Genomic DNA, 19,723 nt, shown 5'->3' with positions numbered 1-19,723 from the left:
TTCTTATTATTTCTCTCTTTTTGTTTTAATAAAATCATGGGGCATAAACGAAAGTTTAGAATAAAGTTGGAGAAAAAATTGAGAATTTTGTAAGCATGTGTGCATAAAGTTTCCTTAATTGCACTTTCATAGGTCATGATAAACATAATTAGTGAAAGTTCACTTTGTCTTTCCAAAAGAAGAAGAAAAAGCACATTTTAGATTAACAAACCTGGTCTTTTGATTTTAATTAATTAAGTGGTTGAACAAATGAATACCAGAAAGAAAAGAAGTAAGATGCCCGTTACTTTTTGTCCTTTTTTCATATTTATGAGATATTTTAACTTGAAATTTTAACCAATTTTGTTACATGTAAATGCCTTACTAAACTTAATGCTAGTCGACTACTCTCATGAAAAAATTTACCCTACAATTTCCTACTCATTATATATAGTTGATGAAACTAACGCTCCACGTATCCATCAAACACCTACATTGAAAATGAACATTCCAATATGGTAAAAGGCAAGTTTCCTAGTATGCATCGGTTAACCGACACCATCATCGTCAATGAAGGTTTCCAAAAGGCTGAAACCGTGGTGGTCTTCTTGCCTTAACACTAAAATTTACGCCCCGAATCCTCCATTGGAGATAGATACAGAAAATCCTTGCTATTTCCGACCGGGGAATGGGACAGGGATGACAAATTTCACAAGAAAAAGAAGGGATATGCCACTCGAACCTAACTCTGCACTGAATCTTTAAGTTGTATGGGCTTCGGCCTTGTGGGATAGATTTTGCTCTTTGGGCTTTGGCCCAATAAGGGCCCAATAAAGGAAAGCAAAAAATAAACAAAAGAAACGTGGCAGTTGATAGCGGGAAAACTCCGAGGGGTCCCGACGAGTCCAAATCGCTCCAGTCAGTGTGTGTGTATGGGATTAAGTTTTAACCAGCGAGAAAAAAGATGAAGATGCGTAAGGAACCACCGCCTTCCTCGCTTAACCCTTCTTTCTATTCCCCTCTAAATTTTCCATTACTCCAAATCACAACCCCAAACAAACCGAAACCAACCCCACGCACACAACAATCTACATCCCCACGCGCCGTCTCACGCGCCACCACATGGACCCGCCCAAGCCCACCGACAACCCCCAGACTCAGGCCCCCGCCGCCGATGCTCAGAACGGAGACAAGAATTGGGCCACCTTCGTCATGCAATCGTCGGAGCCCCCGCCGCAGCCGGAGCCGGAGCCGACGGCCAAGAGATCGGTCCACTGGAGCCCCGAATTGGTTACGCAATCCACTTTCAGCAATACAATCCCCGTGCACGATTCCAACCAGGGATCGAGTGCTTACGCCGGTCAATCTCCGGGGTTGACCTCCTCTTTCTCATTCAAAGGTCGGTATCTGTATATACGTATTGCGATTCGTATGTTGTGCGTATTTATGTATTTGCTTCTTTTGTGGTTTTTGGCGGGTGGGTCGGATCAGATTCGGTGGAGTCTGTACGGAATGTGTTGGGGAGATGGACAAAGTCGGTGGGGGAAGCTTCGAGGAAGGCTGAGGATCTCGCCGGAAACACGTGGCAGCACTGTGAGTCTCTGCTTGCTTTTCTTTCATTTCTTGAATTCAAATTGTGATTCTTGGTTGGTTCTTTTGTTCTTTGTCTTTTGGTTTCTGTTCTTGGATATAATCATTGGCCACTGGCTAATTGATTTAGATTTAGTTGAGTTGGGATTTGATCAATGCCTGTGCTAGAGATTGGTGTGAAATTGTAGATTTTGTGATTGTAGTATTCTTGTTTTGTAAAAATTTTCGATAACAAGTTGGTAATGTAGGAAATTCTAGCCTGTTAAATGGCTGGCAATCTCTCTGAAATGAACCATTTTGTTAGTTAAAGCTAAATATATCACGTTTGTGTTGGATGAAGCCTCTGATGGCCCTTTTTTTCTTTAAAATAGTGAAAACAAGCCCTAGTCTTGCGGATGCTGCCATGGGAAGAATTGCACAAGGAACAAAGGTTCTAGCAGAAGGTGGTTACGAGAGGATCTTTCGATCAACTTTTGAGACAGTTCCTGAGGAGCAGCTTCAGAATTCATTTGCATGTTACTTGTCTACGTCAGCAGGTCCGGTCATGGGAGTTTTATATGTATCTTCTGCAAAGGTTGCTTATTGTAGTGATAATCCCATATCCTACAAAGCTGATAACCAAACTGAATGGAGTTATTATAAGGTTAGTTTGCATGTGAATTTACTGTTGTGTCTTTTGAAATTTTTCTGAGTATGGAATTCCAATGAACAGTCATCTTTTGTAAGTGATGCCTTATTGAATGATTTATTGACTTCATTATTATTGTAAAACAAAGTAATCAAGTTAAAGAGTTGGGATATGCAACACATTCATCATTAAACCAATTGAATGGTTACTATCCATCCTAGTATTGCAAGCGTACATAAAGTTTGGCAGTGATAGGTTTACAACACTTGAGATGTGGCATGCATAGTTATCATTTTTATTGGGACTGTGCATTGGAAGAAGATATTATGTTATAATCATTTCTCTTAATTCAAAGCAACTATATTTGTCCAATCTTGTTACTGCATAGATTGTTTATTGATTGGAAGTTTGTTTACATGCCACTCTTTGAGACTCTTATTGCAAAGAAAAGGAAAGTTTGTGACTCAAAAATTTGTCATGGGATTTGTTTTTTAATGTCAAATTGTTTTAATGAAGAGCAACCACGAGTACAAGACTACTAGTTGGTTGCAAAGTTTCTGTGTCTGCAATAGAAGATTTTTGCATGTTTTTTTCTTTGGATCCGTGGTACTATTGTGATTATGATTAACAACCCTAGTCATTCTTTCTCAAATAGAGAACGGGGCTTAAAATGATGCACCATATAGTTGGGCACATGCTGAGTTGTGAATTGACATTTTTTTGGATCAGCTCAATAATATGACAAGTTTTCTTTCTTTTTTAAACTTTGCGTTTTCATCCTCTGGTTAATCTTGCGTTAAATTTTGATGGGCTTGTACAGCTTCAGTTTGAGCATTTTGGTGCTCTCTGAACTTTCTTTTTTATCCTAAAGCAAAGTAGGTCTCAAGGGAGGAGGATACAAGATTAATATGCTAGATCAAAGTGGAAAGGAAAAAAGTATTTTCCCTAAAATTTTTGCATGAAAGTAAAAATTTAAAATTAGTTTTTCTCACGGGATTTAGGGCCTTGCTTTTGATGTTTTTCCATTGTATACTTATTATTTTTTAGTGGACTTGTTCTCTCATGATCTCCATTACTTATGAACCTTGTTGAAAGTTTTGGACAGCCCTACTAGTGAGAGGTGTTAAAATCAGTTCTTTTTTTTTCTTTTTTCTTTTTCCTCTCTCTCTCTCTCTTGTCTTTTGGCCTGGAAAATGTAAACAAGATGTAAATCCCCTCTTTGGCACATTATAGTGGAAGCTTCAGTGTAGGGGAGGAAGTTTCAGTGTATGGGGAGGCTGAAAGGACGTTTGTTCAATAATGATTATGAAGCTTGCGGTACACTTCTTTATCTTCCTGTTATAGATTGCCTGCCTCTTGATGAATATGGATAAGTATTTAGCATGTAGCACAAGGCTGGTGCTCATTCCTCCACAATCAAATTGATAAACATGAAGAACAACTTTTGCAGATAATGTTGGCATCCTTTAGATGCTGATAGGTTAATTTCAATTAGCATTTTGTTCTATTAAGACCTATCAGCATCTACTGACATTGTATTCTATCTCGGAGGGTTCTTTGGCTGATCAAATTACCCTGTCATGTTAATTGCTGTGTATTCTTTCTATTTGTGGTTTCAGATATTAGTTTTGACTTGTTTCCTTATACTCTCTATATTAATAGGTGGTTATCCCTCTACATCAGCTCAAAGCAGTCAATCCTTCATCAAGCAGATCCAATCCTGCTGAAAAGTACATACAGGTTATCTCAGTTGATAACCATGAATTTTGGTTCATGGGCTTCTTGAATTATGATGCTGCTGTGGAATGCCTACTAGGAGCTCTACAAGCCCGGAGCTTGTCTGTGTGATAATTTTTGTTGTGGCAGATGTTTCCTTCCGTGCTCATCGTAAGATGTTATGTAACTGTGAACTTTATAGGTTAAATTCTTTAACAATGTGAGATTTTGACATTTGATAATGTATGTAATTCTTTGAAAGTGATCAACAGTCATTTTAGAAGCTCAATATGGTATACTCAAGGATTCAGCCTTATTGCTTCAAGTACATATTGTTATTCTTGCATATGCACAAAGTATGTTTATGCCTTATTTATATAGCGGTGATAGAAGTTAGAACTCTATGCCATGGATCTTCGTTTGGTTGCCTGGTGCAACCATTTTTTGCAATCTTTTGCTTGCATTCAATTACAGACTGAATATGTAACTACTAATCATGATCAGTTTGAGAAATGTTGTATACAATGGTTTGCAAGAATTTCTGCGAGATTCGGTATGTTGGCTATACAAAACAGTTGATGCTATCACAACAATCATACACAGGTTAATGGCGCACGTAAAGAAAATGCTGATAGGGTTATATTTTCAGGCATTTCATTTTGCAAACTCTATATAAGCTTTGGTCTTCAAGAACGAACGAGGTCACCAAGAACTAACTTTCTTCTGCCGGACGGAGAAACCTTGTCCGGCTACCTGTCCCGTCCCCCATTGACCATTCCTAGCCCACCGTAAGATTATAGGAGGCAAAAGCGTGGTTCACTGAGAGGGTATGCTTTTCTTTTTCTATCTTTCGGCTTTCTAATCATTCCACAAATCCTAGTTTTGATCCCCTAATTATTGGCCCTATAATGTTAAAATCAAAGCATCTACATATCACACTGTTGGCAACTGTTTATAAACATGCTTAGACATATATTAGATTGATTGATTAGAATAGATTTCACTTGCACGCGCAAGCGTCATGTCTTGGGATTTCATCCTATAATTCGATCTTAAAAGTGAGATTAAAGCAATGCAATTATGTATTAGACAGATTAGAAGTCTCGGCATGTCCACCTCACTTTAGCCGTCCAAGCGAGGCATCTTCTAAAGCTTTGATTTCCGTAAAGGCTTAAATTATAATGTGACTGTACGCTAAACCAATCATTGTCTATGCAGATGGGTGTTTTAAGTATTTCATTTTCATTAAACATGAGTAGTTTCGGAATACAATTAAAAAATAAAAATACTTAATTGGCTAGGCGTACCACGTGGCTGGTACGTTTGCCCTAACTAAAATTTCTCAATTATAACTATACTAATTACCAAAAGTGGATGCATACATTTCTCAAATATTAGATTTCCTATATCCATTCTGATTTTATCCAAAACAAGGTTCTGTTGGAGTTAAAAAGTTTGCATTTATTTTCACATGAAAGAGAATCGGACAATTTCACTCTTAATTAATAGAAGCACACTGGCTCTGAAAAAAAAACTCGTCCTTTTGTCGCTAGGTTTACAATTCACTTCGTGAATCATTCTTTCAGTTATAGCCATCAATTAAGGTCATTTTGTCACAGTTCGATCATTTGATTATACTCAAAACTTGTATCTACTTATTGTATATTTGCCTTTTCTCGCTAGTTAGCCATTTAGCAGGACATGACAGGCTCAGTGCCTATATCCCCCAATCACAATCAGCCAAAAACATTTTATCGATACACTTACTAACAAATTTTTTGAAAAGCCGACCATAATAAAAAACAATGAAAGTGGATGTACTTTTGCCGAAGCATAATTCGTCGGTAAAAGCCTTCCATAAAAAATAAAATAAAAAGGGAGACAATTTTACCAACGAGTAGTTTGTTGCTTAACCATTCCAATAAAAATGGACACTTCTATGCCATCGATTGTTTCGTCTGCAAGTAACTCATATAAAAGATAAAAATGAACATACTTTTGCCAATACGAGTAATTTGTCAATAGAAGTCACCCATAAAATAAATGGTTGCACATTATTTGTCGTTAAAAATCTCTCATAAAGTAAATAAAATAAAAAATATGGATCTCGCCATCTAGGTTTAGGGTGCAACATGCTTTGCTAAATAGCATGATGCTTGTATTGCTCTCTCACAATCCCGCTTAGGTTACTCTCATTTCACTCGCCACTAAAAGATAAAAATTCATACATAAATGGAAGAGAAGAATTATAACTCTTAGTTTTAACTCCAACATTTTTAAAATCCATTTCTTCTTTATTAATTGAATTTCGCCTTAAGCCGCCTAATTTCCAAGATCATCCTGCCCTTTAGGTACATCACCTTGTGTAGTAGTAAACTAGTTGTTCGGTATTCATTAAACCAATTACCGGTTAGTTCCCATGATTAACCGATTAGGGTCAGGATAATTAGTCAATTAGGCGAATCTCCAGTATTCCCCATTTCCTACATGTAATTTCTTTATACTACTAAAGTACATCTGAGAATTCATTATTCGTGGGGAGAATTCCACAAATAGTCACTCAACTATGACTTATTCGACACTTTGGTCACTCAAGTTTCAAATATATCACTTTGGTTACTCAACTATTACACTGTCAATCACTTTAGTCACCCAATGAGTATTTTTTCTCACTTTAATCACTTCTCCCAATCATTCTAATACATATTTCTCAATTTTTCACAATTGGTTGGATGAAAATATCATTAATATTGTGGCAAATAATTTTTTTTTAATGAAAAAAATTAACAAAGTGATTAAAGTGATTGACAGTGTAATAGTTGAGTGACCAAAGTGATATATTTGAAACTTGAGTGACCAAAGTGTCGAATGAGTCATAGTTGAGTGACCATTTGTGAAATTTTCCTTTATTCGTGCCCAAAGTATGCAACCCGCTAATCTTGCACCGCACTTTTTTTAATCTTCTCATGGCATTCACAACCCTTTTCTCAAAAGTATGCAAATCTACTATTCCATTAAATAGTAGTTATATATATATTGTCTGTCCTTCAATGACAATTCTTTCTTATCAGTCATCATCGTGTTTTGTAAGTAAAATCTAATTATCCACTTAATTAACTGGGCCCTTAATTTAATCAAAGCTTATAAAGCCAATGTCGGTGGCCATACTTATGTAGGCAATCATGGGCCTAAGATTATACTTTGCCCTTGTTTGTTCCAAAATGTTCTTGCTTCTGGTCCTTGACAAGTTTTTCCATTTGCCACTTTCCAATTCTTGGCCAGTACTCAATGACTTCTGTTTGTTTATTTGAACTGAACTGTTTCTTGACTAAGAATGCTGGCGGTATCCACTATAATTAGCTACTAATCTGATCTTACTTAAAATAATTCATTCATAATTATCTTTCTTAATTTAATAATTCATTCCTAAAGGACACCTCGCTTGTCCGGCTTCGCCTCAGCGTTGGCCTTGCCGGTGCACGATCAACGCGGCCGGACTAGTAGTTTTCTTCTAAGGCGTATTCCAGGCTCGGTGACAGGGATCGGACGGGGTGTGTCTCTTCCTTCCTCTCTGTCGAATGGTGGAGCTGAGTCACAGTTAGACCTGTAAATGGACTGGATTTTGATCTGGACCCGCTCTAGATCCCTGGCTATTGGACGGGTTTTGATCGAAAATTTTGATCCGTTAATGATCCGAATCCATTAACCCGTTTATTTAACGGATCAAATACGAATTTAGGTCGATCCGATCCGTTAACCCCTTTTTTGTAATAATAAAATATTATTTTTTATTAATATAATATTATTTTTTTTAAATATAAAATATAAAATATGAAGAATTTCTAATACAAATTTTTTGTAGAAATCTAAGGGACAGTCCATCACCCAAGATTCCAAGAAGCATTAAGAATTTTGATAATGTGATTCTACTTTTGGTGATACTTTTCATGTTGTTTTAATATTTTATTAATATCTTATGAGGTATCATGATATAAATTTAATATTACTATTTAAAATTTTAAAATATTTGAAATTATAAACGGATCGGATTAGCGGATCGGGTATCCGTTAATCCGGCGGATACGGATTTGGATCGAGCTATCAATGACCCGCATGGTTAATGGAGCAGGTTTGGATCAAATTTTTTTTTTAAGTAAACGGGTTTGGATTTAGGTCGATCCGATCCAAATCCGGTCCATTTACAGGTCTAGTCGAGGTGGCGGACTGGAGTCTTTGCCTGGACGAAGTGGCGTCTGGTGGAGGTCAAGGGTTGGCGAGCCAGATCTGGTGGCTGGTTGGAGTAAATCGTAGACCGGTTGTTTTGGTTCAATGGCTTGAAGGCTTGGTTCTTCGCGTTTGGACGTTTTGCTTCAGATCCTTGTGCAGAGATCCTTTGCAGGTTGGTGTTGGGTGTACCAAGACGGCAGGAGTCAACCGCCGTTGGTCGGCAACAGGAAGTCAGGAAGTGCTAGTGGCCTGACTCAAGTTTGACGGTGGAGCGATGCAGCTGCAGAATTGGGCTAGAGGGCTGGAAATGGGCCACATGCTGGCTTGGTCTAGTGGGCTTGAATACTCTTGAAGGCCCCTTTGCTCTTTTGAGCATATTGGGTTAATATTTAGTTATTTTTATTTCTAATAATTCCCTTTTATTTTGGAATATATGCTTGTTAGTCTTTAGTAAGCGTTAAGGAGTCTTAGTTACTTCACCTATTTACTATGTTGTGGTGTTAACATAGTTTATAGGCTCTTTTTTTTTTTCAGTGAGCATGGAACTGTTAAATGAGTTGACCTAATCTATGTATCATTGTGGCACCACCACAAACTTTTTATCTATCCCATGACGGTAGAGAGAGTATATGTAATGGCCCATTCTGATTTTAGATAAATAATATACGCCCGATTTGAGTTTGATTAAAAAAAACTAATAATAATAATAGATAATTGAGATTATGAGATACTAAAATGTTAAAGATAAAAGTTAATACTATTTTTGTTTTATTCTTCTGCATTTGCTTCATCGAGGAATAAAGAGGACAATTTCGGATGTTGTTAATCTAAGGTAGTAGGCATTTTCATATCTATGTGTTACGGTTTTAAACATCTCATTTTTCATTCCTGTTCCTTCTTTCTTACCTTCATGTTAATATACGGCCTTCCCAAGCTTGAGGTCTAAGATAACCGCCGCGGTCTCCTTCGCCAAGAGACTGCCAAGTATGAATAAAGTTGTAGATTTGATATTCAAAAGTTTCAATTTCACCATTGCAAATTACAAAAGTTCGTTTAAAATTTACCTTACAACAACCTCAAACTCATTGAAGAAGAGCTTATTGTGGTCTTTATCTTCTTACCAAAAGACTTATGAACATTGTTTGTGCAATTGAAAAAAGGTCTGCTGAATGGAGAGGTTCTTACCATAATTTTCTACTCATAATCGCGATAAGAAGCTTGTTTTGTATCTCTATGAACTATGATTGCTTGTGGGACAAACGTATATACAGAGTGAATAAAAGTGGCCGGTGTCTGAGATAGAGGGTTTGAAGGAGAAGACAGGGTCATGCAAATGTCATAAGGTTACTCATTATATCATACGAAACAGCAAGCCGGGATGGGGTTCTCGTGTAGGGTTTTCAATTGCACGCAACATCATAAAGCTAAGTAGATATGTTAGTGAATACTGAATAGTCATTCACTCACTCAATGAAGGAGATCGAATATATATCTTCGTTTAGGTGTAAGCTGCTGTATGCTAGTGGAGGAAGCATTTGACACTGTCAGTCCAAATATGGCATGGTGATCGATTTCCTTTTAGTCCTTATCTCCCCCCTTAAGAAACTGAAAACAAAGTAGGTCTAAAGCCTAATTACTCCTGTCCTAAAATGTTATTAAAAAAAAATAATAAAAAATGATAAAAAAAAAAAAAAATACTCAAACCACAACTATTTTTCGGCTACTACTTCAGCATGTACTTCATTAGGGGAGCATCGATCCATGTCAAGGAAATCTACCATAAAGGAGAAAATTGTAAAAGACATGCACATTGTGTTCTTTATTCCATAATTTTGGATTTGTCCCATTCGAAAAAAGCACATATTATCAATAATTAGTTGTGTATTTAATTATGAAATTAAAATAGTTGGAGCATATATTTTTGAGCTTAGATGCTTAGATACTAAACACTAAATAATGTAAAAACAAAAGCCAAGATCGAGATTGAGTTCTTCTGAGACGGAAGGAATTGTTGGAGGACCACACAATCTCATGATGCATAAAGTCAAGAAAAAAGCTACTCAATTTTATTTTTTTTGAAACGGCTACTCAAAATTATTATGTGCAAGCAAATTTTGGTTTCAAACCATGGGGATCGAACCACGTTTATTTTAGGAAACTTGGTGTGAAAGTTTGATAATTGTGAATTCGCTTTACTTTTTAAAGTGATTATAAATTATGTGGTCAAATTCACTTTAAATTTTTTAAATAATTAACTTTTTTTTTTAACGGTCCTTGTAGAATTAGGGTTTGGCTACTACATGTACTTTTGTTCCAATCGATCATTTCTTGTTAAAACGTTGTTCTAAACTTCTAATCGATCATTTATAGTCTTAGACTCATGTCGAACAATTCTATACAAAGGAGTAAAGGTTAATACAGAGATAAAGAATCCGTCGCTGTCGTTTGTGGCATATGTTCTTTTGAGCAAGTTCACCCGTTGGGTCACCAGGTCACTTACTATTCACTGCTTTTTAGTGTATATTTTCATTCTCTGGGTCACGAAATACACTGTGCCCGTGACCCAGGGCACGAAATATACTGTGCTCGTGACCCAGAGAGTGAAATTAACACTAAAAAGTAGTGAATAGTGAGTGACTTGGTAACCCAACGGGTGAACTTGACTGGTCATAGTCAAGTTATTGTTGATGTGGTGACCGACTGAGGGAGAAATCAGTTTGCAGCGGAAGAAGTTTGACCGGGCAAAACCTAGCCCTTCATGACTACAGCCAAGGAAATAGTCATCTCCATGACTATTTTGATGACCGGCCAAGCTCACATGCCACACAAGCCAAGCCCTTCATGTGGCTGACGTTAGCACTTCTCAGCAACCAACCACGCGCCGAGGGAGGGAAGTGGAGGACAACAAGCCGACGCGTGGCGCCGCAACCCACAGAAGGTGAAGCCAGTCGCTTGTCCCGTAGCGACAGAGAGAGGGCCGGCATGCCACGTGGAAGGTAGCCGTTGGTCCTATTTGAAATCTGGGCCTAACGGTCAATTAATCACAGCCCTTCATTTCAATTAAATGGGCAATCCTACGGCTTACAATTAACATGTATATATATGTTTGAAATCTGGGCCTAACGGTCAATTAATCCCAGCCATTCATTTCAATTAAATGGGCAATCCTACGGTTTACAATTAACATGTATATATATATATATATATATATATATATATATTATATGTTTGTAACGTTAATATCATATATTATACAATAGTAAATTGCATAAATCTCCATTATTATCATCTATTTACACCAAATATATTGTAATTTAAAAAAAAAAAAAATTAAATATTGAACAGTGAATCATAAGTGAACAGTACAAAGGAGCAGTTAAAACACTAATTTTCAGTGGAAAATGAATAGTTAAAATTGATGAACAGTGAAAGATGAACAGTCTTGACCGGTCAAGAAAAACAACGGGTGTAAACCCATGTCCAGTGGCAGTGAACAGTATCTTGACTGGTCGAATTCTTGACTTCTCGACCTTGACATTTCTTGACTACGGGTGAACTTGCTCTTAGAAGTTGAGAACGATGGAATCAATCGGTATAGAAAGAAGAAAAACTAAAGCAATGATTAATAGGAGAGTTATTAAAGAAATCATAAAGGAGATGACCTTTAATCCTTGTAATGCATAATGTCAACCAAACCAGTGGTGGCACTGGTGGGATGGAGATGTCAGGCACTCTGTTCCACCCTCACACACTCTACTATCTAGCTAGATAGTGTTTACATAGTTGTACACATGCAGTTTACCACTGTTTCAAAATCAACTACAATTTTAATCTCTTATTACAAATCCAAAGTGGCCCTCATAATTACTACTCTGATCTTTACACATTAATTCACAAGCATAATGGCACTTTCTTCCACCCTCACACTCTCTCTACTATCTAGCTAGATAGTGTTTACATAGTTGTACACATGCAGTTACAACTGTTTCAAAATCAACCACATTGTAATTTCTTATCCCAAATCCAGAGTGGCCCTCATAATTACTACTCTGATCCCCTCTCTGATCTTTACACATTCAGAAGCATAATAATTCTTCTCAATATCTTGTGCGATACGAGTCAGTTCTGAAAAACAAGAAGACTGAAACCCTCCAAAACTCCCGCCGATAGGGCAACACCCAATTACCCAATTGAATGAGAAAATTTGTGATGATGATGAACAATGTAATTATGCAAGGTTTGTGCTTTGTCCCATCGGTGTTCTGCTTCAGTGAGCTGTAAAATCGAGATCCAAAGATGAATGATGACGATAATGATAATGTATAAGAGAGAAGAAGTAAACTAGGTCACCATAGGTTCAACGAGACATGCAAGAATATATATTAACAAGCAAGAAGAGACAAAGAAGGTAGCTAGCTAGATGGGTTTTTGTTTTGCTCGATCATTTTTTTTGGGTTGGTGGGTTTACGATCGATCAGTTATGGTGGTGCAAGCTAAGCTAGCAAAGACGGGGGCCATGAGAAAGAAAGGCTGCCAATGGCGAAAGAATATTAAGGGAATTGGAAATCACGGTCGCCCCACTTTTTCTTCTCGTCTTGTCAACATCCACACCTCTGTTCTCCGCAATTCTCTCTCTGAACGGAGAAAGCTTTTTGCCCTACTATCTCCGTCCCGTTCCGTTTTACAGAGCTAGAGAGAGAGAGAAGTAACAGAGTCACAGTGAAAGTAGGAGGCGTGTAAAAAGAGAGGAAATCAGGTAGGAAGATGATGTCACCGATGTTGTTGTTGTCGTTTATCGATCTGATGCATATTCCGTCTTACTATTTTTTCTTTTTATATATTTGATGAAGATAGCGGTTTCCCGCCAGCTGACACAACACAACACCGTAGATATGATATAATTATAAACCAGATAAAACACACAACATCTGATTGCACAGAGAGAGAGAGAGGACAGGGATGCTGATGATGAAGAGGGTAGGGTACACTTTCGCTCTTTCTATAACTCTTTCTGTGTCTGTGTTTCTGTGTATGTCTGTGCCTATGGTGTTGCTGCCAATTAAGCTAAGCTTCATGTCATGGATGATCAGCACGTCCCGTCAGACGTCTCCCCACTCCAGCCCCGTAATTGGCTGTTTTTGGGGCGGGCGTTAGTCTTCACAATTCACATGAACCCAAAACAATGCCCTGCTTCAATCCTCTCCCTGCTACAGTTCAATTATTGATTTTTTTTTTTTGGACGCAGTACTGATCGATTCGATTCTTCATCACAACCTATTACTACACAGGGGTACCTCCTCAAATTTTTTTTATTTTTTTATAAAATGTAATTTTTATTATTTTAAAAAAATCATATAATAAATAAGATTATACACATTTATCTCTTTAGGAAACAATGAATGAAACTGCAATAAAAGTATTTTAATATATTCAAGCCTTACAAAAATTACGGATACTAGAATATAGGTTCACCTCACTTGGTAGATGAAACGGCGGCCTTTTGATTTTGTTTTTTAGATAAAAAAAAAACAAAGTAATTAGATGGCGATCTCTTGGTGCAATGAATCTCATATTTTTGAATGGATTATTGGTACTATCTTAGGAAATCTGGGCCTGAAAACTAAACAGCTTGAAAGCCGACTAATTCCACACAAAAAGCAAATCCTGAGCTTGTACGAAAAATTAACAGTGCAAAGGGTCAGAAACATAAAAATCATCACCACTGACTCTGTCATCGAAGCACTGTGTTTAGATTGCTTCGTTGACAAAGTCATAACTCCTGTACATTCCAAACCTTGTCTTGCTAAACCTATCGTGTCTGAACAACCATTAGAGCGATGCTCTAGTCTCATGTATTTAACACATGCTCCAATCACTTTTTCATACTAAAAAAATAAACTTTTAACTCCGTAATAAGGGTAATTAAACTTGAACTTGTGCATCTTACAAATCACTCTAGACACCAACCAACTCAATTCACACTCAAACCACCTCTCACATATGTACCATGCTAAACATATCCGTTGGTAGGACAATCCCCAGTTAGTGTTTCACCTATACGACACAACACCATCTCTGATTTTAAAGTTGGGGAAAATTCATAATCTAAACCCAAACCCTAATGGTTTGAAGTAAGGTTTGAGTGAGATAATCAGTTGTATTCCATTTTTTTGTTGTTGAGAAAAATAGATAATTTCATTGCTTATCCATAGCCAGAAGACACGTACATCAGATGTTATTTCATACCAAAAATCTAAATGGCACAAGCCGCTAAGCAAAAGACAAGTGATCCTCACTATTAACACATATGCTCACTTATTGAGCCTAAACAACAAGAAATCAAGCCCTCACTACTAACCTCTCTTTGAAAAGTAAACCTAGTCGCCTAGAGACCTTAATGGTGTACAACTAGATAAACTAAGAAGAAAGTAGTAAAAGACCAAATTTCAAGTGGTAGGCAAGAAGACCAGGAAAGCCTAAGGCTTTCGTTTGCCCTTATCTTTAAGGCTAGAAACCGAACCTCCAACTACAGGATAGGTGAGTCACAGGGGGGCAACACTAGGCTTCTTACTGGGACGTTGGCTCTTGTTCTTACTTCCAAGCGGTCTACCTGTCTTCTTCTTCAGAGTGACAAGAGACACATTATTGTCATCTTCGAGCAATCCCAATGCATCAGCTTGCAAGATTGGAATCTTGCCACCCAAAATGGTCTTGAACTTCTTTGGAGAGGGATTGTAGCCACCATTACGATCCCTTTTCTTAGAAGCCAATATGTCCTGTGTCGCCACCGGAATCACACCTGTAGCTTCAACAATTCCATGACCAGACACAACATCAGAAGCCATCCCCGAGCTCTGATTCTGTTCCAAACCGTGTTCCTTCACCAAGACAACATTCACATAAGTGCTTGCATCCGGAGTCGAATCAGTGGGCGACCCTGTAGGCAAAACAGAAGTGGGAACGAGTCGCTCCACTCTATGAATAGATGGCTTCTTCTTCTTGGGAATGGAGGAGGAAGCAATGAAGACATCACGTTTAGTCTGTGCTAAGAAGGAGAATGAACCTCCTTAGGTCGAGGGTCCTAGAAAGCTTAAAACCCTAGGCGCCGAAATTGTAGTGTTTGGCTCCTCACATGGAATCCCAACATGTGTGATTAGACCACATTGTAAACATCTCCCTTTCAGATGCTCAAATTGAAACTGTAGCACAGGTTCGACACCAACATCTAAGAAAACTTTATGCTCAAGTAAGACTGGTTTGGAGATGTCATGAGTAACCAAGATCCGAAGTAGGGATCCCTGAAACCCTAACCCAAACACGAATATGCTTAAACTGGGCTTCATGAAGAGCTTGATGTCGTCATACTCTTCAAAACAAATTGGGGCTCGATCGAAACACCAAACCTCACCTCTAAGTACCTTATTGCGATCACGCACTGATTCAAAGGAGAACAAGAATATGTTACCAGCCTTTTCCTGAACCCTAAATTCCTTGTCCACCATCCAATTGCGATGACAGTGAGCTTTGAAAGCTTTGGGATCTACCGGTTTGCAGGTCAAAGGTTTGCCAAGCAAAAAAGATTGGGAGGACCTGCGCACAGGACCACCGCTAATCTTTCCCAGATCTAGGGCGCTACCACCAGCAACGAGAGCAAGAGAAGCAGCAAAGCTTATTGTGACAGCATCTATGGAGGCCATGGAGAGGAGGAAAACGATAGGGAGAGGAGGAAAACGATACAAGAGGATAGGGAAGGAGGCTAGGGCGTCGTAGAAGACTAGGTTGAGAGAAATACTCTCCTAGGGTTTTAGTTGGGGTCTTGTTGTATTCCAATTCATATTTTTAATTCATTGTTATATAATATTCTTAAATATTATTAGACATATTTTTAAAGGAGCACGATATTTATTATATCTAATGATATATTTGGTTGATGAGATCCCTGATTCAAGTACTTTTTATAGCACAATACATAGAGAAGAATACAAAAAGATCTTGAAAGAATATGTTCTTACAAAGGACTTGCAGACTATTTAATCTTGTTCTTAACACCACCACCCGAAAGACCAGATTTTGAGTCAGACTTATCTTTTAGATTTTTCTTATTGCTTAGAGACGTCTCGCTTTCTTATACGAGAGTGCTCCTTCAATTACAAGGTTGGATTAACAACACGGCCAAAGCTTGTATTCAGAAATGAAGAACTATATGCGGAGCAAATTTTCACAAATTGTGCAACCTTGGTAAATCATAAATAGGAACTTAGATGACTCCCTTTACACAAGACTTGAAGGTCAACGGTGGCCAAATGTTGAAAACTACAATTGACTAGAAGCGAGATCATTGTTGGGAGAGGATAACAGAGGCGAATTACAGGTCAACAAGAATTTCGCTAGAAATACTAAAGACGACGCAACTTGCCCGAAAGGGCCGAGCCATGGAGAGTTATGGATACGACGTTAAAATAAGGGACCACATATGACTTGCCCAATAGGAGGACCGTCACAATAATATAAGTTGTCGATGGCGAAGGAGCTTTTTGATCTATTTATGTGATTATGTTGAAAATCTAGATGTGAAATGTGTTTTTCACACAACTTCATCTTAATACAAAATCCCTTTCTTTCAAAATTTCATTAATTCTAATGTGAGTATTTTTTAGGATTAATTTCAGTTTACCCCCCTGAGGTTTGGGGGTGTCATCATTTCACCCCCTCTACTTTCAATTTTGAATTTTTACCCCCTAAACTTTTCAATTTCAATCAGTCTTGTCCAATTTTTACTGTTCCGTCCAAATTAGACATTAAGTTTGACTTTTGAGGGCTAAAATGGTCATTTCAACATAAAAAATTAAAAAATTAAAAATAAAAATTTCTGTTTTTAGTTTTTTTTTTTTTTTTTTTGTCTTCAACCTATACACCACAAATTATAATAGGTTTATAAAAACAAAAAAATATTCTAGGTGGTTGAAAGCCGCTAACTGGTCTACTATATTTGTAATATATCTCCAATAAAGTGAAGAATTTTAGAATATATCCCCAATAAAGTGAAGAAATATCTGTAAAAAAATAATTTTACACTTTATCTGTAAATAAATATCTGTATATCCCCAATAAAGTGAAGAAATATCTGCGTAAAATCATTTTTGGTCTGCGATATTTGTGATATATATCCAATATTTATCTGTAAATAAATATCTGTAAAAAATGATTTTACACAGATATTTCTTCACTTTATTGGGGATATACAGATATTTACAGATAAAGTGTAAAATCATTTTTTACAAATATTTCTTCACTTTATTGGGGATATATCCTAAAATTCTTCAATTTATTGGATATATATCACAAATATCGTAGACCAAAAATGATTTTACACAGATATTTCTTCACTTTATTGGGAATATACAGATATTTATTTACAGATAAAGTGTAAAATTATTTTTTACAAATATTTCTTCACTTTATTTGGGATATATCCTAAATTCTTCACTTTATCGGAGATATGTCACAAATATCGTAGACCAGCGAGCGGCTTTCAACTATCTAGAGTATTTTTTTGTTTTTATAAACCTATTATAACTTGTGGTGTATAGGTTGGAGACAAAATTTTAAAAAAATAAATAAATGAAGAAACAGATAAAAAAAAAAAAAACTAAAAAGCAGAAAAAAAAATAAAAAACAGAATATTTTTTTTATTTTTTTTATGTTGAAATGACCATTTTAACCCTCAAAAGTCAAACTTAACGTTCAATTTGGACGGAACAGTAAAAATCGGACACGGCTGGTTGAAATTGAAAAGTTTAGGGGGTAAAAATTCAAAATTGAAAGTCGAGGGGGTGAAATCATTTTACCACCAAACCTCAGGGGGGGTAAACTGAAATTAATCCTATTTTTTATTCTTAAAAAAAAAAAATGTGAGTATTTTTTTGTTTCGTTTTTTTAAAAGGGATTTGGAACCTAGCTTAGCTGGGAGGTTCAGCTCCACGCCCGGTTTCATTTATTATATTAATAGTCAAAATTTACTACAGAAGGGGGGGGAGGGAGAGGACATAAAACCTGAAACCCGAGCTATAGTAGAACAATTACAATAATCCTTATAGAGAACATCCTAGATAATAGCAGAAGTCTCATCTAACCAAACATTATCAATAATAAAAGCGCTAGGTAGGTGAGCAAGCCTATCTACAACACTATTAGCTTCACGGTAAATATGTCGAATTCTAATTAATTGAAAAGTAGTCATATACTATTTACAATCCTCTAAAACCTGACTTACCTTAGAGAAATTTGTCTCCTTACTCTGAAGTTCAATAATCAGAAGAGCAGAGTCACTTTCAATATTAAGTTTTGCCCAACTTTGGTGGATGCCAAGAAGAAGACCAGCTTTACATGCCTCCACTTCTATATTAAGAGCCAAGTGTGCATGTACAAAAGGTCTAACAATAACTGCGAGATCCTACCCATATCATCTCAGACCACCACACCAATTCCCCCACAACCGTTCTCCACCTTAAAGGCTCCATCGATATTAATCTTCAGCCTCCCGGATGGAGGATTCTGCCATTTAGTCACAACCCTCTTCTTCTGCTTTCCAATTCTAGGATGAGAATTATGAAACTCCTCCAGCTGTTTAAGAGTCCACTGTATCATATGCATAGGCTGGAAACCCTTCTTCTTCCACAAAATATTGTTCCGTTCTATTCAAATTGCCCACAACCCATAAAAGAAGAAATCAAGCTGATCTTCCCCAAGCACACCCATTCCTTCATTGACCTGGCTGGGTGGCTTTCAGCCTGTTCTAATGTGTGTGTTTTTGTGATCTTACTTTTGTACAAAACCAAAATATCTATATTTGTATGTTTTAGATTAATTCAATATTAAATGAAACAAATGTCTCATTTGTGACAATTGAGATAAACTTTACAACTATAGATAACAAGTTACAACATGCACAATACTTGATACCTACTGGAAAATTACAAAGTGCCATTCCCTTCTATCTACAATAATTGATGAGGGAATGATTTCTTTTCTTTTTACTCTTCTCCTTTAGATCGATGGTATTGATCTACCATTCTTCACACCAGCAAAATTAGGGTTCTTCGAAAGTACAATAATTTCGGTTGTTTCTTGTCTCCGATGATAGGATTTCAAATGGAGAAAGATATTATTTTGCTTTTTGGATAAGTAATATGACATAGTACTTTTAATTAACAAGAACAAATGACCATACATCATGAAACCTAGGCCAATTAGTGGCCAGTCGGATCATCAAACATATCACACAGAATAATCTAGCTAGCTAGTTGGCTAGCCTCGTCACAGTACTCATAGGAGGAGAGGAGGGACAGTTGTTGTGGTACTTGAACTGAGGTGTCCCAGCAATTTGGGAAAACAAACATGACATCTGGAACTCAAAGACCCATGCAGGGCACCGGGCTAAGCATAATGCGTCGGTTGGATGGATGCATGAGTTTAAGCTAGGTGGTGGAGGTGGTGGTGGGGTGGTGGTTCGATCAATAATTAGGGCCATTTCTTCTGTTCATGTGATTAGACTGCCATCACCAATTATACATGTAAGTTTTT

General features: G+C 37.1%; 1 protein-coding gene across 1 annotated transcript; it reads left to right on the top strand.

Moving 5' to 3' along the window:
• Positions 1-870: 870 nt before the first annotated feature.
• On the top strand, positions 871-4,259 carry LOC112189146 (GLABRA2 expression modulator). Its single transcript, XM_024328420.2, has 4 exons — positions 871-1,378; positions 1,471-1,572; positions 1,941-2,212; positions 3,860-4,259. The coding sequence occupies exons 1-4, from the start codon at positions 1,102-1,104 to the stop codon at positions 4,043-4,045; spliced, it is 837 nt and encodes a 278-aa protein (XP_024184188.1). The 5' UTR covers positions 871-1,101; the 3' UTR covers positions 4,046-4,259.
• Positions 4,260-19,723: the final 15,464 nt, after the last annotated feature.

The sequence above is a fragment of the Rosa chinensis genome, chromosome 2 (genome assembly GCF_002994745.2).
Source record: "Rosa chinensis cultivar Old Blush chromosome 2, RchiOBHm-V2, whole genome shotgun sequence".
NCBI lineage: Eukaryota > Viridiplantae > Streptophyta > Magnoliopsida > Rosales > Rosaceae > Rosa > Rosa chinensis.
This window is presented reverse-complemented; position numbering and strand designations above follow the sequence as displayed.

Coding starts and splice junctions, on each gene's coding strand:
- LOC112189146 (XM_024328420.2), top strand. CDS start 1,102: ATGGACCCGCCCAAGCCCACCGACAACCCCCAGACTCAGGCCCCCGCC. Junction 1,573..1,940: donor CGGAAACACGTGGCAGCACT/GTGAGTCTCTGC, acceptor TCTTTAAAATAG/TGAAAACAAGCCCTAGTCTT. Junction 2,213..3,859: donor CTGAATGGAGTTATTATAAG/GTTAGTTTGCAT, acceptor CTATATTAATAG/GTGGTTATCCCTCTACATCA.